At 32.6% G+C, this 25,862-nt stretch overlaps 3 protein-coding genes and 1 pseudogene across 4 annotated transcripts; all 4 read left to right on the top strand.

Moving 5' to 3' along the window:
* The first annotated feature begins 3,998 nt into the window (after positions 1-3,998).
* Positions 3,999-7,958, top strand: LOC123192623. 2 transcript variants are annotated; one of them, XM_044605247.1, is made up of 11 exons: positions 3,999-4,159; positions 4,237-4,335; positions 4,417-4,485; positions 4,633-4,734; positions 4,969-5,023; positions 5,454-5,527; positions 5,995-6,078; positions 6,166-6,306; positions 6,857-6,922; positions 7,477-7,586; positions 7,675-7,958. In XM_044605247.1, exons 1-11 carry the CDS (start codon positions 4,031-4,033, stop codon positions 7,841-7,843), a joined length of 1,098 nt encoding a protein of 365 aa, XP_044461182.1. In that variant the 5' UTR covers positions 3,999-4,030; the 3' UTR covers positions 7,844-7,958. The 2 variants fall into 2 exon arrangements, with proteins under 2 accessions (XP_044461182.1, XP_044461183.1); XM_044605248.1 differs by having other exon boundaries at positions 4,002-4,159; positions 4,249-4,335.
* Positions 7,959-8,924: 966 nt separating this feature from the next.
* Positions 8,925-12,575, top strand: LOC123192622 (uroporphyrinogen decarboxylase). The gene is made up of 6 exons (XM_044605246.1): positions 8,925-9,141; positions 9,738-9,859; positions 10,481-10,591; positions 10,838-11,026; positions 11,597-11,722; positions 11,863-12,575. The coding sequence occupies exons 1-6, from the start codon at positions 9,042-9,044 to the stop codon at positions 12,376-12,378; spliced, it is 1,164 nt and encodes a 387-aa protein (XP_044461181.1). The 5' UTR covers positions 8,925-9,041; the 3' UTR covers positions 12,379-12,575.
* Positions 12,576-14,437: 1,862 nt separating this feature from the next.
* On the top strand, positions 14,438-17,980 carry LOC123192621 (annotated as a pseudogene).
* A 4,554-nt stretch (positions 17,981-22,534) lies between these two features.
* On the top strand, positions 22,535-24,682 carry LOC123192620 (adenine/guanine permease AZG1). The gene has a single exon (XM_044605244.1). The coding sequence runs from the start codon at positions 22,797-22,799 to the stop codon at positions 24,516-24,518; it is 1,722 nt and encodes a 573-aa protein (XP_044461179.1). The 5' UTR covers positions 22,535-22,796; the 3' UTR covers positions 24,519-24,682.
* The last annotated feature ends 1,180 nt before the right edge of the window (positions 24,683-25,862 follow it).

Below are 25,862 nucleotides of genomic sequence, written 5' to 3'. Positions count from 1 at the left end.
AACCGTAAATGGGAATGCCAAATCACATTACATTAAGGGGCTTTAGACAGGGGGTTTTTAAGATTACCTTGGTAATCTACCTTTTATTCTTCTGTTTGGTTTGTCAATAATAAAAAATTACAGTAATATTTTATTATCAATGCTGACGTGGTAGATAATATAAATGATAATTTGATTATCATTTTTACTTTAGGTATTTAAAAATTATTAAGGTAATTTTGAGTTTATTATAATTATATTATTATTTATTAATTTTTTGAGATAAAAATAAATTTATTTTTAATTAATATGACAAACAATATAAAAAATATTTAAAAATAATTATATTTAAAGACATTTAAGTAAAATAATTTACTAGTAATATTTTATTACCTTTAATCGAACACAATAATTATTTATATCTAACAAATTTTATTAAACATAATAATAATTTATAACCAGTAATCTTTTAAGTAATCTATTTTCAAGATAATCTTTCTATTTTAGTAATAAAATATTATCCAGACCAAACGAACCCTTTTAAGTCTTTATGCCATGTTACTTTTGATTTTAGAATGACTTTTTTTGTCCTTATCTTTTTGCTAGTCAAAGATTTAATCCTCTTTTCATCTAGCATGTACAAATTATATATTGGCCAAAAGATTTATTTCCATCTAGGGAATACTCATCAACTTTTAAAAACTTAGTATTCGATTCATGAGTCAATTTCTATTAAAATTTTTAGTTAGAATTAAAGATAAAATTATTATTTAATAATAATATTTAAAAAAGTTTATATAATTTCTTTTCTTTATTTTAAAAATTAATAATGTGTTTTTAAAATCAAGTTTTGAAAAATAAAAATTTTCTTTTACCTAGTGTTTTAAATTTCTATGGCGAACAACCATTCTCTCTCCCTCCTACGTTTTTTCTCTGTCAGAAGCTTTCTCATTTTGATAGGTGACATTTAAAGAGAAAACATTAGAAGAAGAGACATTGTCAAAAAGAGGAGAGAGCCATTGTCGTTCATCGAAAAATTGTTGACAAAATTTGAAACTCTTGGTGGAGAGGAAAATATTATTTTTTAAAATTTAATTTTAGAAAAAAATTATTAATTTTTTAAATTAAAGAAGAAAAATAGTATAAACTATTATATTTTTTAAATTGGCCATATAAGTTTGAAATTACATTATACCTTAGGTGGGAATAAGTCTTTTTGCTTTATAAATTTCAACCATTTATATACTTCTTATTTTCACTTTTATGTGAAAGTTCATGAGCCAATAATTTATAAAATCAAGGAATTTCATAATCTAGATTAGTAATTTGGAATTTAATTACAACTGTCAACACTGTTTCAAAAGAAAACTGATTCAAAATATGTTTAATCCATTTCTATTGCAAGGTAAATATTTTTAAATAAATAATAATATATTATTATATAATTAAATAATTTTAAATTAAAAATAAAATAATATTTAATTATTTAATAACATATGATTATTTTTACGTATTTATCTTAATAAAAAAATAAAAAAGCGGGAGAATCCAGGAGAGTCAAAGGGAAAGCTATAAAATAGGATATTTTTATAATAATGCATAAGAAAAAGAAATTTGCTTTCACTTTTATTTATCCTCATAAAATTTTTCTTACGATGTTTATATTGAACATTTACTTTAATATATTATGATTAATATTATATGTTATTTTTTATTTATGTATCAATTAGGTTGTGCCAGTAGGCATGGCTGTTGACACCTCTGAATGTGTTGGAGGCGGAGCAATTAAGGAAGGTCAACGGGAAAAAGAAAAAATTTAAATAAGTGAAAAAAAAAAAGAAAAATAATAAAACAACATCATTATAACTAATATTTAAACTAGTTTAAAGTATTAACTTTATGAAAATGAGTTGCAGTAATCGATATTTGTATGCAAATTGTAATGTTTACGGATGCTAGAGTTGACAGATCACTGGACAAACTTATTTTTCAGACTTAAAGGCACGCAATCGTACTGTCGGCGAAGTTCAGGTGGGCAAAGTTCTTTTGCCTTACTTATTTATATTAAGTCTGAGGCTATAAATAACTTATTTTTCAAACTTAAAAGGCACGCAATTGTAGTGTCATCGTTTATCCACTCATAAACAATAAAAATTAATAATTTTAAGTGTAAAATTATCATTTTATTTAAAATATTAAGAATAAATCAAAATTTAATCTCTTTTTTCTTTCAAAATCCTAAAAACTAACTATTTTTTCTTTGATCAAAATTTAAAAAATCACATTTTCTCTCTTAGGGTTTAGTTTTCAATCCTGGCTCTAAATCTTGTGTCATCGCTGACTACAAAGCTTCTCCAAAATCATCACCATGCTCCAATGGTCTCTCTCCCCTCTTCTAGAATATCGATTGATGCGAATTTAGCCTAGAAAGACGGAGAGCCTCATCAAAAGATGAAAGCTCTTCGTCTTCTCAGAAGAAGACGTCTGGGAAGACGAAGAGCTTCATCTCCCAACAAAGCTCTCCGTCTTTCAAGATTAGATTAGTGTCGCTTGTCATTCCAAATGAGGAGAGAAAGACTGTCAGAGCATGGTGATACTTTGAAGAAACTTCGTTGTTGGCGATAACGTCAAATTTGGTGTGAAGGATTGAAAACTAAACCTTAGGGGATGTTATTTTTTTAAACTTGACTTAGGGAGAAAATAGTTAGTTTTCAAAGTTTAGGAGGGAAAAGAAATAAAATTTTAAAAGATTAGAGTTTCGTTAACTTTAATAGTTTATAAGTGAATAAATGATATTTTCAAAGTTAATAGAGAAAAACTGAAGATAACAACATACTTTGGATGAAAAATATTCCTTTGGCCAAAGTTTTAAAGAAAAGTAAATCACCTTTACCCACTCAAAGTGTGCTCTAAAACCTTTTTCATTTACATAAATAACTAGGGCTAGATTCGAGCCGAGCTCGGCTCGCAGCCAGCTCGGGCTCGGCTCGCTTTATTTAGGGGTTCGAGTTCAGCTCGTTTTTGGCTCGGTTCGACTCGTTTTTCATATCAAAACGACATCGTTTTGTGTATATATATGGATCAAAACGACGTCGTTCTGTATAAAAAATTTTTAAAAAAATCTGCCCTGCAAAGCCGAGCCAGCTCGAGCTTGATCGAGCCGAGCAGAGCCCGGCTCATTTCGGGCTCAAACCGAGCCTAGCCGAGCCCGAGCTGACTCGGTTCGAATCCAACCCTATAAATAACATCACCCACCTAACCTTACACTTTATTAATATGAACAAAAATCTAGAAAGTGAAATAATTATTTACACTTATTTATTTATTTTTAAAATTATCATATAATCTTAAATTAATAAAAAATATAAAAATAAATATTTAAATATTTAAATTACATAAAAACCTTTTAAATATCTAGATAACCCCTTTAAATATTTAAAATATATTTAAAAATTATATTACAAACTATTAAAAGCATAATCAAAAATTTCAAAATATATTGAATATGAAAATTTAGGGTTCTTTTAGAATTTCAAAAAAAATTAGGGTTTTTAATTACTAAAATTTCAATAATTCTTTTGATAGTTTATAAAATAATAATTATACCTCTAAAAAACTGAACACAACACAACAAATTAATGATATAAATATTTTATTATTAATTTTTGGGGTTATAAAGTATTTTATAGATATGAAGTGAATATGAAAATTTGTGAAGGAGTGTTATTTTCAAAATATTTTAAGTATTGATTTGTGAGTTTTTAAACATTTTAAGGATTAAATTATCATATTTAAAATATTTGAGTTTGATCTATAAAAAAAATTTATTTTTAATTTTTTAAATTGTTAAATGATATAATTATTATTTTGCTCTAACACTTATAGTTTTTTAAGATAGGTTTTGATTTTGGGTGAAAAAATTATTATGCCAATTAGGGGTAGAAAAGTGTTATTGGGCCAAACCTTGGGGAAGCAAGTGTAATTTGATCTTTAAAGAATAGAAACGTCTCCCAAATTAAATAAATAATAAAAGCCTACCTCTTCTTCCCAAATGCTGTTATCCTCTCTGATGGACTGCGCGTATAGCAGTATCAGAAGCACTTCGTTGTTACGTACTTTTAAACCTGCCTTCACCTCGAAAAAATCTCACCCTCTTTTCCCTACCACGTTCAAATTTTCGGTATGTTACTCAATCCTTTTTTTTTTTTTTAATGACAAAGTTTGCATATTTATTGAGATTTAATATTGTTGTTTCAGCATGATTCTCAGAAATTTAAGCCTCTATTGCTCATAAAGGCATTTGGGTTTGGTGAAAATGGATCTTTTGATGCACCCAGCAGGGTTTTCATGCAAGAGGTATTAATTCATTTCTGGGTTTATTTTGCTCTTGCTTCTATTTTTCATTTTTTTTTTTTTATATATTTGGTTTCTGTTAAGGCTATTGGAGCTGAATATGGTGAAGGTTTTGAGACTTTTAGACAAGATGGACCTCTAAAAGTTGATGTGGTTAGTAGTCAGTTCTGTTCATACTTTTTAAAAGTGTTGCATAATTAGTTTGAATTATTAATTTATTGTTTATGTTTACTGGTTAATATGTTTTGGTTAATAGAGTTTTGTATATTGACACTCTTAAATGTTGCCTTTTGTGAATAGGATTTTCTGAATGAGAGATTGCAGGATGGTTTTCTGAAACGGATACGGTATGCTATGAAGCCGGATGAAGCATATGGGCTCGTTTTCTCCTGGGACGTGGTGGTAAATTCTTTATCTTTGCTTATGTTTTGAAAGGATTTATATTATGTTTGGTGGATTTTCTTTCTTTCATTTTTTGGTGGGAAGTTTAATGACCTTACAAGTCAAATGGGAAACATAAGATGTGTATCTGTCGCATTTGATATTAGTTGAAAATTATAAGCCATGCTCCGAAATCCTGTTCTATTGGTGGTTTGTCTTGTTTCTTCCATATAACTGCATATATAACATGTTCAGGCCGACACTCAAGCTTTGAAGTTGAATGCGTGGAAGCAGCTTGCGTCTGAAGAAGGTGTTTAGCCTTTATCTCTTTCAGTTTATTCTCTTTAGTTTTTCCTGAATGCATATTTCCTCATAGGTTATACCTTGTAGCTTCTTTGATGTGTCATTATTGTTTCTAGCTTGTTAATTCTGTGTCTATCTTGAGGAAATGGGGAAACCGCGGCTATTTAGCTTGACTGATCTAGGATTGTTACCTGATTCCATTTTTGTAATGTTGGGACTTAAAAGAAGTTAAAAGGAGACCACATTTCTTTTCCCTTGGTTATCAAGTATTCTTAGACTCAAATGAAGTATCTTCTTTATCTAAATGTGTTCTTTGGATTAGTTTTTGAAGTAGAGAGAGTTAAACTCTTCCTGCATTCTTTGTCTGAAGAGGGTGAAGATGAAATTTTTTTTGCCGTTTTGCTGGTGTACATGTTGTTATATTCATTTTTGTGCAGGAAAAGAAGTTCCTGAAGATGGCGATGTGCAAAGACTGATGCTTACTGCAGGTGCTGATCAAGTACTGCATAAGGTATGGATTTTATGTTCTTAGGATTTTGATTGTTATTTAATAGCCACATTCAAACTATCATGACATAAAGTTCTGTCTTTGACATGCATATTATGATTTGGGTATCTTTGATATAATTTCCAGTGACCGAAAGGTATGGTTCCAAAGAGTTGATTTTGTGTGTGATTAGATTTGAACTAATGTATAGGGTTAATTAAGCTATTGTCTAACTTTTCTTGAATGACATATTCTTGTTATTATGTCATTTGAATTATACTCTGAGGTTGGTTGTCTCTTGTACTTCTGGGGGAAAAATTTACTCACCTTTTTCTTTCTCCTAATAAATTTAAAATCTTATAATAGATGGAGGAGAGAAAATAAAGAATTCATAGTGAAAACCAGTTGTATTATCTGTGTTAGTTTGAAAGATGATTTATCTTCCGCATTGTGACTACCATCTGTCTTCGACCATTTCAAATATTATTCAGGTGTTGCTCTGGGCTAAAGAAGAAAGTGAACTGGATAGATTGAAGTTAAGGCTTTCACAATTATATTATGATAATCTCCTAAGAGTAAGAGCTTGCTTCTATTGGTTCTGTGTGTGCAATATTTGCTTGTTAGATGCTAAGAGAAATAAACAAACAGTTTTCATCATTCAGGTTAGAGAACCTGTAGAAGGTTTGCAAGAATGGCTAGATGCGGTCTCCACAGCTCGCATCCCTTGTGCTGTTGTTTCAAGTCTTGGCCGGAGAAAAATGGTTGAAGCCCTTGAATGGATGGGACTTTTGAAGTATTTCCAGGTTGGTAAACTCAGGAAGACATTTTACTTCACTTATGGAGATAATCAATGAATTTGAGTTGTGATGTCTCTATAATCATGGCCCAAAGAATGATAATACCATATTTGGATTTTCATTTTGAACATATCATGGCCAACCCATTATATATTTATTTACTAATGGATCTGATTGTCACTCTTCATATTTCATTTTTCTCGGTCATTCTGTATTGTGATTTCATGGTTGCTTTTTCGGAAGCAAACAAACATATTTTAGATTAAATTTTCAGCTAATTGAGTACAATAGTTTTGTTATAAGCATATTTTCTACTTACTATAAAGAAGAGCAGTTGCCGAAGTTCTATCTATCCCCTGATTGATGGCTTTGAGGTTCATTTAGATGTCTGGATTGAAACTCCATGTGATGTTGCCTGATTGAATGAAATGTTGATATCTGGATTGTAAGTCAATTTAATCTTGCCTGACTGAATGAAAGGTTTGTATAAGATTTTGGATATTTTCCATGCTCATTTAGGTCAAACATCTCTCAGCTTACAGCTTTGGTTTTTCAGGCAATAGTGTCTGAGGAAGATGGCATGGAGTCAATAGCTCATAGATTTCTTTCTGCTGCAGTTAAGGTATACATAATAACTTGCCTTTGAGATCATGGTTAACATAATTTTCCCGTTTGTGTTTGAATTTTTTTAGCATTTGGGTCCTCACTTGATTAAATGACACATGCATACTTTTTCCAATCAACTTTTGTAAGACTTGATGAATTTATTGGATTATCATAGTGCAAATTATGAGTGTCGTGCTTTCAACCTTCAAATATGCTGTGTAGTTCTTGAAAGCAGAATAATATGAGTAGCACTAAAAAGAAAACAGAAAGGAAATTAGAGAGAAATAGAAAATAAAATCATTGTGTTGAATGAATTGTACAAGAGGTTGTACTTCCGCCTTTTGCATGCATATTTCAACTCCAGAGTTGATCAATCAGTCTGCTGCGGCACTTCTGGCTTAAAACCTATTTGAGTATTTCTGTGTATGGTTACGAATTTGCCTATGTTAAACACTTTGAATATTCTACAAGTCTTCTACTCTTAACATGAAAATCTCATCTATAATCTTCATATATACATGATGTAGTTTTCTGATATAACTTTAACTTGCTTGATGCAATAATTCGCAGCTAGATAGAAAACCATCCAAATGCGTGGTATTTGAGGACAATCCTAGAGCGATTACTGCTGCTCACAACTGCACAATGATGGCTGTGGCACTGATTGGTACTCATCGCGCGTGAGTATTCACACAATCGATTCCAGACACAGATAACTGTAAATCGATTCATTGGATTGCTTATAAACACATTCTTGAAAACATGCAGGTATGATCTAGTCCAGGCTGATCTTGCTGTTGCCAACTTTAATGATCTTTCAGTGATAAATCTGAGGAGATTGTTTGCCAACAAAGGATCTACTTTCATGGACAGACAAAAACAAATTATAGAGAAAACTCCTCCCAAGAGGAAACTTACTATTGATACCCTCTTCTGATTCATTTTCAGTCTCTTGTCTCTCTTTTACCACTTAATCCCATTGCTGATTGTAAAAGAATCGAATGTATTCCTTTCTAATTGTGTTATATAATTCAGTTTAGAACTATTCTTTATTTTTGAGGCAGTATCTAAGAAAAATGAAATTTATTCAATTCAACTGTTGAATGTGGCATGTCTTTCTCATTTTTTTATGTTAATAGTCAAATGTTCTCACTATTTGTTATATTACACAAATTAATTCTTATTGTAGATGCACATTAATTTATTGTCAATTTACCTAGCAACTTTTAAATAGCTAGTAAAAGGGTTTTATCAATAGAAACTCTCTGTTTTAACAAAAATAAATGTCGCATTAGGTAAATTAGGGTTTTACGGGCATGACAAACACTTGAACTTAAACTTTCTCTTTATAAATTTTAGTGTTCCATCAGTTTTGTTAACTTCTAAGATTTCTTTTATAGATAATTTTTCATATGTAATTTTTGGAGGTATAAGTGGATGGTAAGTGATTGTTTTGAGAGAAAATGGAGGTCTTTGGCCAAGAAAGGGAGGGAAATTTGATGTGGGCAGAGGAAAAATGGAGTTTAAACTAGGAAAAAAGAGGAAGGAAAGTGGTTTTTCTGAAATTTTTTAAAGTAAAAATGATACTTTTATCCTTTTATGTATTAGTTTACACTGATAAAAGAGTAATACTATTTGTATAAACAAGTTTTATATAGTCTAATGTAACATCTAATTGAGGTATATTAAGATTGAAAGAAAAAATAAGTAATTATATTATTTAGTTACATCTTATTGTATAAGTTTGTATAAAATTAGTATGATTTATTAAGAAAAAAATAGATATTATCAAACTTGAATAGTAAAAAAATTTAATTTCAGCAAGAGCTGATGGGAACTAGTGGCAATTTCATCTAGCATAAACTGCAATGACAGAGTATTCAATTTTTGAGGGTTTATTGTTAGTGAAACAGTACAAAATTTTAAAAGGCACTCTTATGATGACATTCTGTAATGTAGGTCAAAGTCAAAGTTGCCACGGTGGACATAATAACGAATCAAGATTACATTTTTCCTTATCTTTCTATCTCTCGAGAAATTATCAGTTGAAGTTGTTCACAAATTTCCAGCATATGCCTAAGAACTGGAGTTACTTCAAACCAAAAAATTTTAATCAATCCCGCCAAACTTGAAAAATGTCTTGCTCTTGCACTTCACCTTCCATTTTAATTTCTCCGACTAAATCTTCTGTCTCCTTCAATTCTAGATCCCGATTCGTCCGCTGTGCCGTCGGAGGTTTTTCCTTTGTGCTTCTTTTCTTACATTTTCTCCGCTTCCAAGCAGAAAGAAATTTTTTATTTCATAGTTTATTTTACTTTTTTGAAACTTATTTTTTCAGACATTAAGAATAGCTTTGTTGATTATGGTATAATTTGTATTTTTACAATTGGATTGATTTGTTAGAAATTTTGCTCCAAATGGACAGTGGTCTTATTTTTGGTTCTTTATTTTATTCAACGCTTTTGTTTTAGAAACTAAATATTCGTGATAAAGAGATGTTAGTTCTAGATTGTTTGTGTTGATCATAAAATAACTTAATATTTATTGATTTCACTTTGTTAGAGAATTTGCTATTTTCTGCATTTCTCTGCAGCCAAATTGAAATTAACGTCAAGTTTGTGCTTCATTTTTCAGCTTGATTATGTTAGATTGTGAATAAGTTGGTATTAACTATTGAATTCTGCTTGTTAAAGAAACCTTTTTCATCGATTGCTTTGGAGATTTGTTGTTGATTGTAAACAGAGGGTTTAAGGATTATACATTTAGCATTATTATAATTGTTAAAAGAGATGACGAGTTTGAAGTTTTGATAACTAAGATTGGGAATCCAGGGACTGTTGCTGAATCAAAAGCTGTATCTGTTGCGGAGCCCCTTTTGCTTAAGGCTGTGAGAGGAGAGGATGTTGAAAGACCCCCGGTATGGCTTATGCGGCAAGCAGGGAGGTACATGAAAGTAGGTCTATACTTCAACTGTTTCACTGTTATTATGAATTATAACTTTTTACTTCTGAATTCATATTTGGTCCTCTTTTTTTAATCTATTATTTTAAGGCTTGTTTGACATAAAACTTTAGTACTGCTTTTGTTTAAAACAAGAGATACAAGAAATTTTATGAAAATGGAATGCATTTGATTGAGATCAGTTGAAATGTTTTCAGATAAGGTCTTAAAAACTAGTGTAAAATCATCTTTATGTCACCTGAATGATGATCATAGGTGTGTGTAGGAATAAACATGTTGGAACGGACTTGGATTTATAAGCAGCATATACGATCAATATGACCTTTTTTTGCATATTAGATTCGGTATGGTTCTTGTGCTTGAAACTGGAAATGCCCTAAAAAATTTGTTCCTGCTGGTTCTTGTTTTATTGTTTGCTTTACCACTTTTGAAGCTGCTTTTATACAAATTAAGGGAATTATCTTCCTCATTTATTTCACAATACTTCCAGGCATCCCATTCTGCTTCTGTAGATTAACTCTTTTTCACTCTGATTCTGATACTTGGATATGAGTTTGTGTTGCACCTAATTTGGATCATTATTAAGTGTTTCTCTGTTTCTCCTTGATGACAGAGTTATCAAATCATCTGCGAGAAGTATCCTTCATTTCGTGAACGATCAGAAAATGTTGATCTCATAGTAGAAATTTCTCTGCAGCCATGGCATGTTTTTAAGCCTGATGGGGTTAGACCATTCTTAATCATTTGGAGCTTGTTATCATGCATTCTTACTACGTTGTAATATTGTGTGCCTAGCACATTGTTCAAAGTTGTCTCACATTTTGAAATATTATCTGTAAATCACCTCTTTAATGCAGTCTGGGCTTGTCAACAATCTGCCTTCCAAGTTCTTTTATTTGGACAGGAAATTTTCACATAATGTAGATTTGTGTTTTAATTGCCTGGTATCTCTTCTTAATTATTGTGACAGGTCATTTTATTCTCAGACATTTTAACCCCTCTTTCTGGGATGAATATACCTTTTGACATTGTGAAAGGTAAGGGTCCTGTAATATTTGATCCTGTATGCACACCTGCTGATGTTGACCAAGTGAGAGAATTTGATCCCAAGGAGTCAGTCCCTTATGTTGGGAAAGCGTTGACAATACTGCGAGAAGAGGTTTGACTTTTTGTTACTCTTTCAAGTTCCAATTACAATTGTCTATGTGCTCATCATTTTATTTTATTTTTGGATTAATATGTTCTTATTTTTTTAGATTCTTCCTCTTATAAAAAATGCCTCTAAGTTGTGTCTTATGAACATTGTCATTTGTTTTGTGATGTGGTCTGACCACATTACCATTTTTGAATGTTAATCCCGCCTTTGGACCAAATTGAATTAATTACATGTCTTTAAGGTTTAATGAGATGAATGAAAATTTTGATAAATTCAACACCTGAATTAAACTTGGTAGATTATTAAAAATGAAAAGTTAACCTTCGTTTTGTTTATTAGCTGGGATCATGGCTTATCTGAGTTGAAAGTGAATGCAATAAGTTAATTGAATCAAAATAGTGTCAGTATGCTATAGTACCATTCAATTTTATGTTTGTGGTCATTATCATTCTATCTCTATCTGCAAATTTGGTCTTTATGTATATTTTAATAGGAGGTGAAAAGGTTCCTGAGTATGAAATGTTGTTTATACATTCACTATTTGTAAGTTCAACAGTACTTATAATTCGCCAGGTTAATAATGAAGCAGCAGTTCTGGGTTTTGTTGGGGCTCCTTTCACCTTGGCATCATACGTAGTTGAAGGTGGTTCATCAAAGCACTTCAGCAAAATAAAGCGACTGGCTTTCTCTGAACCCAAGGTACCAAAATATTATCTCTCCTATTGGTTTGCAAGGTTCACTATCATATCATATTTGTGCTCGCATTACTTTCTCATGCCTGCTTTCACTGTTGGCTATGTGGTAAAATATACTTTCAGTAACTCTTTTTTTTCCTTCAGGTCCTTCATGCATTGCTTCAGAAATTCGCTACCTCCATGGCAAAGTATGTACAGTACCAAGCTGATAATGGAGCTCAAGCAGTTCAAATATTTGATTCCTGGGCGACAGAGCTTAGCCCAGTGGATTTTGAAGAGTTTAGTCTGCCATACTTGAGGCAAATTGTAAACGCTGCCAAACAAACTCATCCAGATCTCCCTCTGATCCTTTATGCTAGTGGATCAGGCGGATTGCTTGAGAGGCTGGCTTTGACAGGTGTTGATGTCATTAGCTTAGATTGGACAGTTGACATGGCTGAAGGTAGAAGGCGTCTGGGAGCAGATGTGGCGGTGCAAGGAAATGTTGATCCTGGTGCTCTATTTGGTTCCAAAGAATTCATCAGCAATCGGATAAATGATACGGTGAGGAAGGCAGGCAGAGGAAAGCATATTCTAAATCTTGGCCACGGCATTAAAGTAGGTACACCTGAAGAGAATGTAGCTCATTTCTTTGAGGTTGCTAAAAATCTTAGATACTGAAAACACAAATGAGGACTAATCATTACATGCTAGATTGAGTTTTATGCATGATTAGCTCTTCTTTTCGGCAATTTGATTTTTCATTTGTATATCGTTTCCTCTGACTTGGAATTGGGATAGGATTCGAGTTCATGTCATTCACTTTCTAATGCAGTTACCTCTTGTTTTAGATGGAATAATGAAATTTGTTAACCTAACTACCATTTTGTTTGTGAATTCGATTCGGTTGGCATATTTAGAATATTAAACCAAAACAAACTAAAGAAAATTGAGTACTTTTATCTTGGTAGGTCTAAAAAGAATATTCATGATTTGTTCAATGCGGCAAAACCAGTGGGCTGTTGGAGTTGGTTCAGACCAGTCCACGGTAATTTTTGTATTCAGGTTCTTGCAAAGTGTTTATGGTAACAAATTAAACTCAATGGAAGATTTATTTTTGGATAATACTATATGCATAATTTTTCACACAAATAATGATGTGTTATTATATGATTGAGTGTTGTATTATTTTTAATTTTTAACTGTTTAATCTATAATAATATGTCATTATTTGTGTATAAAAATTACACATATAACATTACTCTTTATTTTTTAAGTAGAAAATAATCATCCATCTGTACAAATAATTAAACTAAGATGGCAACAAATCCTTTGAACTTTCAAATTTTAAAATGCCAAAGGGTATATTTTAAACAGAATCCTCAACAATGATCAACTTATAAAAATTATATGTATATTTTTTTCAATAAAATTATATATTATTAATACATAATTTATATATATAAATAATATATTATCATATAATTAAATATTATTTTTTAATATGATAATATATAATTTACCATCACTTAATTATATAATACTATATCATTATGAACCAAAAATCGAATACTCCTAATATTTTCTTTTTCAATTAACAGTATAGATGGAATGAATCCAAATAGGGTACAGAGGCTGAAATATATAATGACGATGTTTTAAAAGTCGGACTGGACCGGACGGTTCAACCGGCTGGACCGTGAACCTGATACTGTAGCGATTTTTTAACAGAAAAAAACGGTCCAATTTAAATTTTCGGATTGAACCACGGTTGACCCGGTGGTTCATTGGCGGTTCACGGTCAATCCAGTTCACAATTGTAAAAAAGCTCAGCATAAAATTTTCTCCAGCTTCAGTCCTACGTTGTCGTCAACTTCGTTGCTCCAGTTGTGGGTTACTGCCGACATCTTTACTCTAGTTTTTCTGCATAGTGGTGAGATCTTCTGCGTTGCCGCCGACAACATTGATTCAGTTTTGTGTTTGACTGACTCTCATAATGCAACTGCAAGCTTGAAAGTTGAAACCATGGAGGAACTATAGTTCAGTCAAACGAGTTCGTATTTGAAAACTATTAATTAATAGACGTTCTGGTAGTAGGTATAGGTGGAGATGGAAAAGTGGAAACATGTACTTGAGAAACAAGCGAGCTGCCAGAGCTAGAGGCTTATTGTAATGGACATTTCTTAGAAAGTTACCCTCTGATGGAGAACAACTCACCCACGTAACCAAACCCACTTGACATGTTAACATAACCCTTTGTGGAAGTATGTTGGTCAGTTAATTTCTTACATTTCTCATCTTTATCAAAGCCAATCTTTCACAGCTCATTCTATTTCTTTATACTATTTATCAAAGTGGAAGTATGTTGGTCAGTTAATTTTATATTTTATTTAATGTATATATTAAATTTTTAATTTGTTTGAGTGTTCAATAATTAATTGTGTATATGTTTATAGAATTGAATTTATTTAATGTATATGTTTTGTTTTGATACAAAATTAGTTGTTATTACTTATTAAATTTATGTTCAATAATGCATATATTTTATTAATTGTGAAAACTGAAAAATATATATAATATAAAATTTACTGTGTAAAACACATGTAATTAATAATTAGATATAATATTTTTAGGTTTTTACGTAAAATTATAAGTCCGGTCCAACCGATCGGTCTAAACGGTTTAACCGATCTGATCGAAACCAGTACTTAAAACGATTTTTATTCCGATCCGGTTTCGAAAACCTTACCAAAAGACCCTTTCGTCTCGCGAAAGCAGCGGATCGCCTTTCTCCTTGTACATCTGCATAAACAGACCGGACTATATTTCATTTATATACCATCATCCCTTCTGCGTTGTGCTTTGACACAGAAGGTATTAGCTTTCCCTTCTTTCTACCTATTTCTTCATCGGGTTCGTTTTGTTACTTTATTTTCACGCATTTTTTGCATGTATGAATCTAACCTATTGTTGTTTCTTAACATGTGGCGGTATGGTTTTCGAGTTTTGTCTTGTAATTAAATTTTGATTTCTGGGTTTGTGTTTCCTAACTTTTGATCCCATCTACTAAAGTTTGTAACTTTATGTTTGTTTGTTTTTTCTCTGTTCATGGCTTTTGAGAGGAATGTGGTTGTGTTCATGATTTGTTGTTAAATGGGATTGAAACAATGTAGATAAACAGAATCAAAGTGGCCTTTTGAGTGTTGAGACAAGGGTGGTTGAGTATATAAAGATTTCGGATTTAGGAAGAAAGATTCATTGTATTGTTTGAAGAGTGCCTTTATGTCTCTGAATGTGTTTTACATGTGAGCCGTTCTTATTGTTTTTCAGGCTCTTACAAAAACTAAGTCTAAATTTATAAATGAAGTGAACCTTGTGATACAATATTTTATGGTTGATAGCCAAATGGTTCCAGGTTCGATCTGGGTGGTGAAAATTTAGAGTGGGTTCAATTTGAGTTTGACTATTTTGATCCAAATTATTTTGGAGCAGGTACCAGGAAATAAGAAGTTATGAATAAATAACTAATTTATAATATTTAACATTAAAATTATATGTATTATTTATAAAAGGTTATACTACCTTTTTTATTTCAAACAAAAGAAAACCCTACCCACCCCAATCTTATTTCTCAACTTCACTGTAAATTGATTTCTTTTAATCTTTTTCCCTTGTGAAGCTGAATTTCTGAAAATAAGGTTTGTAATTAAATTATGTAATATATAATTACTAACATCACATTTTCTATTCAACTTTAAATTGTATAATTTTAAGTTTGTATTTATTTTTTTCTTTTATATTGTTGAATTAAATAGTTTAGGCTATGACTTATTTTATGATTTACGATTTTATATTATTTGGAATTAGATTTATTATAAAATTATAATAAAAGGTTAATTATATATTTTTAATGATTTGTTTTGATAGTTTTTGTGATATAATTATTAAACTTTGAATATAGATTTGATATTAGACATATTGATTAATTTGTCTAAGAAATAGTTACATATATTGCATTTTTTTTTTTTAACATAAAACAAAATGGATTAAATGGAATGATCCAATGGTTTCCTCTTAAAAGAAATTGAAACCCAAACTTGACTCATGTTTTAGAATGACATAGATTTATTGAAAGTAAGGTGGACATGGACATAGATTTCTTAGCGTCCAACCCAACCAGCTTCATTACATCCTTAGCTGCCACAAGTAACCAAATCTCCTTTTTGTATTTGCAATGCCAGTGATTGGCAGTGTCTATCCTTTATCATTGTCTATTCTAGATGATAATGCCCATATGCATTTTGCTCCTTACAAGCATGAACTGGATTACATTATTTGTTTAATAAGATTTTTTTAATATATGCTTGCTGACATAGTCCATTCCCTTGTTCTTCATCATTTTTCTGTAGGATCAATTTACAATCCCAGGGAATGCAGAAAGATGTACTTTACTGCTGACAAATTCTTTTCACAATTGTGTGAGGTTCCATCTTTAGGGTTACCCTTATTCGTCTTTGATGGGGTCCAATGCTCAACACAGAGCTCATTTGACCACTGGTTCCCAACAAACGATGCGACCTCATATGGAACTTCTACTGTGCTGAAGCAAAACTTTTGTGATGATGGCTGAGTTCTACCCTGCACATCATAATAGAAATAGTGTATTAGGAATCAGTTCATTATTAAATTTGAAAAGTAAAATGAAGGTGTTGCAGCAAAAGTTTGAGGTGGGTCGATTATTAGGCCAAGGAAACTTTGGTAAGGTGTACTATGGGAGGAATCTTAACACTGGTCAGAGTGTGGCCATTAAGGCAATTGACAAGGAGAAGGTTATGAAAGTAGGGATGATTGAACAAACTAAGCGAGAAGTATCTATTATGAAACTGCTGCAACATCCAAATGTCATGCAACTCTATGAAGTCATGGCCAGCAAAACCAAGATTTACTTTGTCATGGAATACGCCAAGGGTGGTGAGCTTTTCAGCAAGGTAGCTAAAGGAAGGCTGAGGGAAGACAAGGCAAGGAAGTATTTTCAACAGTTAATCAGTGCTATTGATTTTTGTCACAGCAGAGGTGTCTATCACCGTGATTTAAAACCAGAAAATTTACTGCTGGATGATAATGGAATTCTAAAGGTTTCAGATTTTGGGTTGAGTGCATTTGCTGAATGTAAGCATCAAGACGGATTACTTCACACAACCTGTGGAACCCCTCCATATGTAGCTCCTGAAGTGATCTGTAAAAAGGGCTATAATGGAGTGAAAGCTGATATCTGGTCTTGTGGGGTGATTTTATATGTCCTACTAGCTGGTTATCTTCCATTCCATGATTCAAATTTAGTGGCCCTGTACAGAAAAATAGCCAAGGCAGAGTATAAGTTTCCTAGTTGTTTTTCATCTCAAGCATGCAGGCTGCTGTCTAAAATCCTTGATCCTAACCCACAGACTTGGATTTCCACTGTGGAAATAATGGAAAATCCTTGGTTTAGAGAAGGAGCAATATCATGACCTCCTAAGAACAAAACAGAAATCAAGGAACTGTCTCCTCTAGATGATGTTGCCGCTGCTGATTCCACCAATAATATCGATCCACTTCTGGCACAGAAAGAGTTGATAAAACCTGCTAATTTAAATGTTTTTTATATCATCTCTCTTTGAACTGGTTTGATTTATCAGGCTTACTTGTTGGAAATGACCAAAAGGAAGAAATAAAATTTACATCCATGCATTCAGCCTCTGCCATCATAACTAACTAGAGGACATCGCCACACATTTGAGGCTTAAGGTAAAGAAGATGGAGGGAGGGCTCTTGAAATTAGAGGGATCAGAAAAAGGTAGATTGGGGATATTGTCCATTGATGTGGAAATATTTGAGGCAAGTCCATCATTTCATTTGGTAGAGATTAAGAAGTCTGGTGGTGACATTGTGGAATACCAAATGATGTTGAAACAGGATATAAGACCAGCTCTGGAGGACATTATTTGTGCATGGCAAGAGTGAGCGGCACCAGCTCCAGCTGCAACACCAACGTCTTCATGCCCCCTGTGTGTGTTCACTTTGTAAGTTTTCTTTTGTATAATGTGTTCATATTGGTAACCTGTCAAATGGACCAATTTGATACCTCAAGTTGGATGTATGAGATCTCCATATGGCCCTTCACAGAACACTGTTTCCACCTAACACTGTTGGCAGTGTTGAATATTGTTTAATTTTAAAAATTGTTATGTAATTTCTAATCTTCATAACCATGGTTTGTGGTAGAATAATGGATATTCAATTTGAATATTGTGGTTCTCTGATTATGGTTGATCTTTATTGATAGAGAAGTGTTGTCATTTTTGCTAGCTTAATTTAGGAGAATCTAATTGGTAGAATAGTTTTATGAGGCAGAATTTGAAAAAACTAAAACTGTTTAGCTAAAGGAAGTACAAAGTTCTATTAGAGATTGGTTTCTATAAAACTTCTAGCATGTATGGTTTAAGCAATTCTGGGCTAAGTTTTGAAAACTTAGTCTTGCAAAAGCCCAGTATTGTTGCTGCTTTTGATATTTAAAATGAGATGCACTAACATGAAATGGACAAATAATGAATTAATTCTTGTTCAGATCTTGTCTTGGGCTTGATTAAACTTTGAGTCCGAGCTTCACTATGAACTATACGAGAACCAAATCCACTCCATACTGTAGGTGCATGTTCCAAATTGAAGACCTCTGAGAATCTTAAGTTGAGATAGTTTTGCCATACTCAAGGTCAAGAGTCTTCTATTTTAATGGGAAACCCACAAGTGATAAAAGTAGTGTGTTAAAAGTATACCATAATTGATTAGGCTATTGAACTTTCCATAAATTCTTGAATTTGAATGACAATATAAATATGTAAGGCACTGAAATTTATTCTATGTTGGTGGGTTTGAACCCTTAATGTTGGTCTTCAGATTACTTAGAAGTCTTTGATATAACATTGACCATAGACTAACTGTTTGTCATATAAAATTTAAGTGACCCAATATTCCTTGTCCAACAGCTGGCATGGCATCCAATTAGAGCATATTTTTTTCCTCCTTCATGCATGGCACTACAGATGACAAAGCACAAGGGTGGAGCATATTTTTGTTTTATGACCGTTCTTTCTCTAACAACATGCTGGCAACTTTTTGATACTCCTGAACCTAATTTGGAAGATGTCTCTCCAAGCTGCATATCTATTATATCAACTCACTCTAACATTCACACATTAACTTTACATCCCTTACTTATCCCATGTCATCGATTGCTTGGCCAAGCGAGAATATTAATGTCATAGTAGATAGAGTAGTGATGTTATACAGAAATTTTTTACTGGTATATTGTGCTGGCAGTTTGGCATTTGCACCTTGAGCAAATTTGGGTATGAGTCCTTTTTCTTATCTAATTCAGATTCTGTCATCTTGTAGCATACGAATGAATTGGATGCGTTCTTGCAGATGGGGTGATTAGTTATGTGATCTTTCTGCATAGATTGGTAAATTAGAAGTAACGTTGATTAGTTTATAATTCTATAATTGTATTGGATCACAACACAGCCTTAAAGTTCAAAAAAAATAGATAAAGTTTTTAAGTTGTCCCTATCCCGTATTCAGTATATCTCTAGTGGATTTTTCTATCATTTCCACCCTTATTATTCTATTTTCTTGATTGTCTATTAATATTTTTTTGCTGGGTATGATTTGGGTGATGATCATTTTCTGTTGAAAGTTTGGAACGAAATGAAGAGCCCACATGGCTAAAAAATGTTAAAAAAACATTCCATTAGGATGATAAACAAGACAAAATTGTTCTCCAATGTCCCATTCAACAAAAGAGAGAGATGGCCTCTATTCCATTTGTTAAAGCATCATTGAGGCCCTCAAACATATAGATCTTGAAAAGACTTGCCTAATCTCATATTGCAACGTATTTCATCTCCCTACTTTCTTGATAACTACCATTCTTATACTGTATTTTTATATGCATTTATCTTGCTCTTTCTCTCTGCACAACATAGCCAAAATAATTAATTAAGTTCTCCATCAAAGTTGGCCACTTGGATTTGAACAAACTGCTCCTTCTTAGTGGGGTCTCATCCTTCTTTTAAGTATTATACTCCTCCATTTTAATGCCTATAATGTCCATTTTTTATGCCCCTTTACAGCAAAACAGATTCCACCTTCAGGTTTCTTGCACATTGTTCATAGATTTTGCAGACTATTTTTTCCCCTTTCCTAAACCAATTACTCGCAAAGTTCAAGTTTCAGGTGAATCTGGAATATGTACAATCATCTATAACAACAACTTATTTTACATGAACACTTTATTATGAGAGGTTACTATCAACTTTTAATTTGATTACAAACCCATAGGCTTTGAACTTCTGCAAAGTACACTACAGTAGAGGGGCAAATTTAGGTGCGGAAGCACTTTGAAGGCGGAAAAGGATGTAAAAAAAGTGAGAAAAATTCACATGATGCCTGTCGAGCATTTGATGAAATATAAATAAAAAATAGAACAAGAAGATAAGATTGGATATTTTGGATGCCCTGAAGGCTTAACCAAGAAAATTTAATGTGACAATGAGAAACAGATTGAAGCAACTTATACTTTGATGAACCTCACATCATCTTTCACTAAGGAAAGGGAATTGCTTTGGAACACATAATAATAATAATAATAATGCAAAGAAAAATGCTCTTCTTTCATTACTTAATGACCATTCAAAGTTGTTGAAGAAGATAAATCATGTGGACCCTTAATTTTTATTTTCATTAATTTATTATTATTGTGTTTTATTTTTGCCCTAATTGTGTCATCATTTTGAACTGAATTCTCTGGCTTTTTGTTTAAAGTTAGTAGGGATTGGGTGAGAGCCTTATAATTAAGGAATAAGAATTGTTTCAAGAATCAATTACTATTTGCTTACAGTAATTAATTATTAATTATAAACCCATTTCTAAAGCTAGTCAATTTGATCATATGTTTAAGGTTTTTTATTTTCAAGATCATAATTAATAATATTAAGGCAAGTTCAATGGATGATATCATCACCCAAGTGGGCAAAATTAATTTTCCCATAATTAAACTATAATCCATTTTTTCAACTTCTATTTACATAAAATTCAGAATTAGGTCTTCAGATTATGACTTTTAAAAGATACAAATGTTGTAATTTTCCTTTTTGATCATACTTTCTTACTTAATTGCTAAGGTTTATCATGCCTTTTAAAAGATGAAAAAAAAAAAAAAAGATAGAACTAATGTTTTTATACCAAATCCAATTACCAAAAAATGTTATTTATAACTTAGTGGTTACCTCTCAATCACCCAAAAGAAAATTTGACATCAGTAATTAACATAGCTGGCTTCTTAAACAATCTCACATTAGTGGTAACATAATGTCTTCAAGTAAAGGGGCAAGTCATGCTTGAAAATATTATTTTTCAATAATTTATAATTCTTTCATTTGAAAAGATGACAAAGCTAGGTTAATTAGTCATTAGTGATACCATGCCAAAGCAATTTGTTAATTTTTTTTGGTTGCCTAACCAACACAAAAGTAGAATTATTATATGTTTCATGTATTTTTTTAACTAATGGAGTTCCTCAATTATAGGTGTGATGAAGTGGGTATAAGATTCAGGAACTAGAAAACAATTACTCATGAAGAAGTTGACCCACTCTTTGCTTGGTCTGAGTATTGGGGAAAATTGGAAGCCAGTACTGAGCTTCACCATTCACTCTTATCCTTCCTGTCCATGGAAGTAGATGAAGCATTCATTGCAATCAACAGTACAATGTCTACTTAATGAAAACACTCTTGAAAAGTCGGCAACCCCTTTGGTTCAGTCAAATTTAATGGCTTTTGGATTTTAGATATTTTAGGTATATATATGTGTGGATAAAGTTCAAACCCCATGTTGTTATTGTCAAATTATAGGTTGAATAAAATACTTTTTGTTTTTTCTTCAAAACTATCGCTTAAATTCTTCTATGTTTCGTATTTTCTTCTTTGTTTTTTTTTTCACAGTGTGGAAAGAGAAAGACAATCAAATATGAATTTGTAGTTGACTTTTTAGAATTGGCGGAAAACTAAACCAATATTGCAAGATGGTTTTGAATAAAAGCTTCAAGTTGACCTAAAATAAGGTGGAATCTACTTGTTTTAAGATCCACTCTGGGGGGGATTCAGTTTGACCTTAAAAGTTGGCATTCCCAAGTTTAAAAGCAAGAGTTTTCAAAAACCCTAGTTGCCAACAGCCAGATAAGATCCTGTGAGTTGTATCATCGACCAAGACTACAAGATTATCTGCAAAATTTAATTTAATAAGCCAAACAAGCAAATTTGTTACGAAATTTCGTCATCCAATAAATGGGAACATTAAACAAAAAACAACCAAACACATGGGTGACAGTATCATTGCGAGTTGCAGCCAAATCAAATTTGAGAAATCAAAGCCGCAAACTGTTTAAACCAGAACAAAATAACATAAATTTTGTACAACGAAGTCCACTCTAGTCTAATTCGGCAACTCCAATAAAAATCTTATATGGAAAGGATCATGAGAAGCTTTATTATCAAATGCATAGGCATGTACCCATCATACGAATTATCTTCTAAGTAAAATGGTGTTCACATATAAACTTTTGGATGTATTCATAGAAATTATTCAATATGAGAATTAATCAGATAGATAATTTTTCAAATATGTGGAATTAATGTGTTTCAGAAGTCTCTATAGACAGTTGTCATCGTTATCATCACGCATATTAATGGAAGAAATATATGAATTTCTTACGCCTACCTAACATGTCTGCGCAAAATAAAGAAAATTAGTTGCAGAATAAGCCTCAGTTTTCACATTGAGAAACCCTATTTGACTCCTCCATATACTCAAACTCACCCAATAAAAACGCCCACCTTTCCCTGGAATCTATCCTACTTTTCTTATATATATATATATACACACACACACGCACACACACACATAAATATCTCTCATCCTCTTTAGTAAATATATATACGTGTAGAGAAAACCAAACTGGGTTTTCTTTACTGGCTTGAACGTTTTTTGGTTCACTGGCTTTCATCATGGAGAGTAACTCCTTGCCCCAGCAAAAGCCGAAGCCTTTGACACGTCTCAACGCTTTTGTAGCCAAGAGCCGAGTCGGCAAGCGATTCAAGCTCGATGAACGCAATTCATCTTTCACCACCGAGTTACGAGCCGGCACTGCAACTTTTCTCACCATGGCGTACATTTTAGCCGTCAATGCTTCCATTCTCGCCGACTCTGGTGGCACCTGTAGCGTTGCTGACTGCGTACCGCTTTGTTCTGACACTTCTATCCCTGTCTCCAACTGTACCGGGTCCTCTCTCCGGGTCGTTCAGCCTGATGAGTCATGCAAATTCAACCCGGTTAATCCGGGTTACTCTGAATGTTTGGATAAAGTTCGTAAAGATCTTATTGTAGCCACTGTGGCTTCTTCTCTCATTGGATGTTTAATAATGGGTGTCTTTGCAAATTTGCCCCTGGCCTTGGCTCCTGGTATGGGCGCCAACGCTTATTTTGCTTATACTGTTGTCGGGTTTCACGGGTCGGGTAATGTTTCTTACAAGAGTGCCTTAACAGCTGTTTTTATTGAAGGTTTAATCTTTTTATTCATTTCTGCAATTGGGTTCAGAGCAAAACTTGCTAAACTGGTTCCCAAACCGGTTCGGATCAGTTCCTCAGCCGGTATTGGGCTATTCCTAGCTTTTATCGGGTTACAAAATAACGAAGGAATCGGGTTAGTCGGGTATAGTTCATCAACTTTAGTGACCCTTGGAGGCTGTCCCAGCTCCGCTAGAGCTGCACTGGCTCCCGTTATAACGGCAGCTAACGGAACAGTCAGTTTAATCCAAGGCGGGTCAGTTTCCGACGACATTTTTTGCCTCCGGGACAGGATGGAAAGCTCCACACTGTGGCTTGGCATTGTTGGGTTTGTTATAATTGCCTATTGTTTAGTGAAAAACATAAAGGGGGCAATGATCTACGGGATAGTTTTTGTAACGGCAGTTTCTTGGTTCCGTAACACAAAAGTAACGGCCTTTCCTAATACCGAGGCTGGAAATACTGCTCATGAGTACTTTAAGAAAGTGGTTGACATACATGTAATTGAAAGTACAGCCGGAGCACTGAGTTTTAAAAGCATAGGCAAAGGGTATTTTTGGGAAGCTTTAGTAACGTTTTTGTACGTAGATATATTGGACACAACAGGGACATTATATTCAATGGCTAGATTTGCCGGATTTACAGACGAAAATGGTGATTTCGAGGGCCAATATTTTGCCTTCATGTCGGATGCCATGTCAATTGTTGTGGGTGCGCTTCTTGGCACGTCACCCGTGACAACATTCATAGAATCGTCAACAGGCATCAGGGAAGGAGGACGAACAGGATTGACAGCATTAACGGTGGCGGCGTATTTTTTTCTAGCATTGTTTTTCACACCGTTGTTGGCATCGATACCCGCTTGGGCAGTAGGGCCGCCATTGATATTGGTGGGGGTGATGATGATGAGATCAGTGGTGGAGATTGAATGGGATGATATGAGGCAAGCTATCCCAGCTTTCATAACATTGATGTTGATGCCTTTAACGTATTCAATTGCTTATGGGTTGATTGGTGGAATTGGTACATACATTGTGTTGCATATTTGGGATTGGGGTGCAAATTTTCTTGCAAAGCTTGGTGTTGGCAAGGAGAAAACTAGTGGGCCAATTGAAATTGGTAGAGAAGTTCAATTGAATGGAAAAACAAATGAAATTGTTTAGGTGAAAATAATGGAATTATGTATACATTTGGAATGTTTTAAACGTCTTGGTCTCTTTTTTTCAATTTAGATTTCTTGTAGAAGGAAGACATTTGAGCAGATGGGTCCATAAAAAGATTGTAAATAATAATATTTTATGTAATTTTATGGGTTCTTCCTTTATAGGCGGAATGATTGTAGTGATTAATTTTTCAAATTAAACAAACAATATCACTTATTGGCTAAGAAGAAATTTTGATTCCAAAATGAAGTTAGAATAATGTGTATTTGTCACACAAAGGGGATACAAAATAAACTGAAAGCATCATTAAGTTAGAAAAAACATAATTTTGAAAATTAGATCAAATCAGATTGATCAATGTAACTGATTGAACCGTCATCTGTTAGCTTAATCGCTTTCGATTTGCTTGAAAATTGCTTATGAGATTAACCAGGTACTATTAATAATCCTACGGGTATTAAAACCATTAAAAGAACACCCAACGACTTGTTGGATATTGTACGAAGTATTTGAAATACAGAATGGGACCATTTCAACTATCTAATTAAATTAGATAAAAGCTAGATTTACCCTGGTTATAATAAAACATGACCTCAACTATTATTATTTAGTATACCTACTACCAAACTAAATTTATTTTAATACCAAAATAAATCAAATTATATATATAATGATAAATTATACAAAATTATTTTAAATATTATTTATAACAATTAACTGGTCTAATTACTGGTTATTCAATTTAACCGTTGATTGAATTAGATTGTCCTTCACGTTAGGTTGAAATCCAATCCGATTATGAAACATCAAGTAGGAATAGGATAATTAAAACGGCAAGTGCTTTTATATTGATACATTGCTATCAATTTAAGAATGGGAAGCCCAAGAAATTAACTCTTTATCTTATTTAAACATTTATTTCAATGGTGGTAGTCGTTTTCCCTCTTTAAATTATTATCCCACCTGGGCAAACCATGGCTTTAGTAGGTATCTTCTCTTCTTCTGGTCCTAAAGAAGGGCCACCAATAATATAATGCTCGAATAAAATTACTCGTATGAATTATTGAATACAATGATTTAGGGAAGAGATTAATTTGATAAAATGACTATATAATATAATAATCTTAAAAGACCTCCCAAACTATAACAAAATTTGGAAACTCCAATGTTCCAATAAGATAATAATATATGGCTGTCCTGGCTAGTGTTGTGAGATTAGGTTTAGGATCTTGCTCTTTTAACTAGTTTTTATATTAGTGTAATTATGCATCTTTGAATTGAATAAAACTATATAATAAAAATTGTCTATAAGATGGGTATCAAGCTACAAAGTATAAAAAGTAA

The sequence above is a fragment of the Mangifera indica genome, chromosome 12 (genome assembly GCF_011075055.1).
Source record: "Mangifera indica cultivar Alphonso chromosome 12, CATAS_Mindica_2.1, whole genome shotgun sequence".
NCBI lineage: Eukaryota > Viridiplantae > Streptophyta > Magnoliopsida > Sapindales > Anacardiaceae > Mangifera > Mangifera indica.
The sequence above is the reverse complement of the archived record's forward strand: the minus strand, read 5'-3'. Positions and strand labels throughout refer to the sequence as shown.

What these genes read in the sequence shown, in the direction of transcription:
- LOC123192623 (XM_044605247.1), top strand. Translation starts at nt 4,031, where the DNA reads ATGCTGTTATCCTCTCTGATGGACTGCGCGTATAGCAGTATCAGAAGC. An exon ending in CTACCACGTTCAAATTTTCG is followed by an intron (nt 4,160 to 4,236) that starts GTATGTTACTCA and finishes TTGTTGTTTCAG; the next exon opens with CATGATTCTCAGAAATTTAA. An exon ending in GCAGGGTTTTCATGCAAGAG is followed by an intron (nt 4,336 to 4,416) that starts GTATTAATTCAT and finishes GTTTCTGTTAAG; the next exon opens with GCTATTGGAGCTGAATATGG.
- LOC123192622 (XM_044605246.1), top strand. Translation starts at nt 9,042, where the DNA reads ATGTCTTGCTCTTGCACTTCACCTTCCATTTTAATTTCTCCGACTAAA. An exon ending in CGTCCGCTGTGCCGTCGGAG is followed by an intron (nt 9,142 to 9,737) that starts GTTTTTCCTTTG and finishes TTGGGAATCCAG; the next exon opens with GGACTGTTGCTGAATCAAAA. An exon ending in TGGCTTTCTCTGAACCCAAG is followed by an intron (nt 11,723 to 11,862) that starts GTACCAAAATAT and finishes TTTTTCCTTCAG; the next exon opens with GTCCTTCATGCATTGCTTCA.
- LOC123192620 (XM_044605244.1), top strand. Translation starts at nt 22,797, where the DNA reads ATGGAGAGTAACTCCTTGCCCCAGCAAAAGCCGAAGCCTTTGACACGT.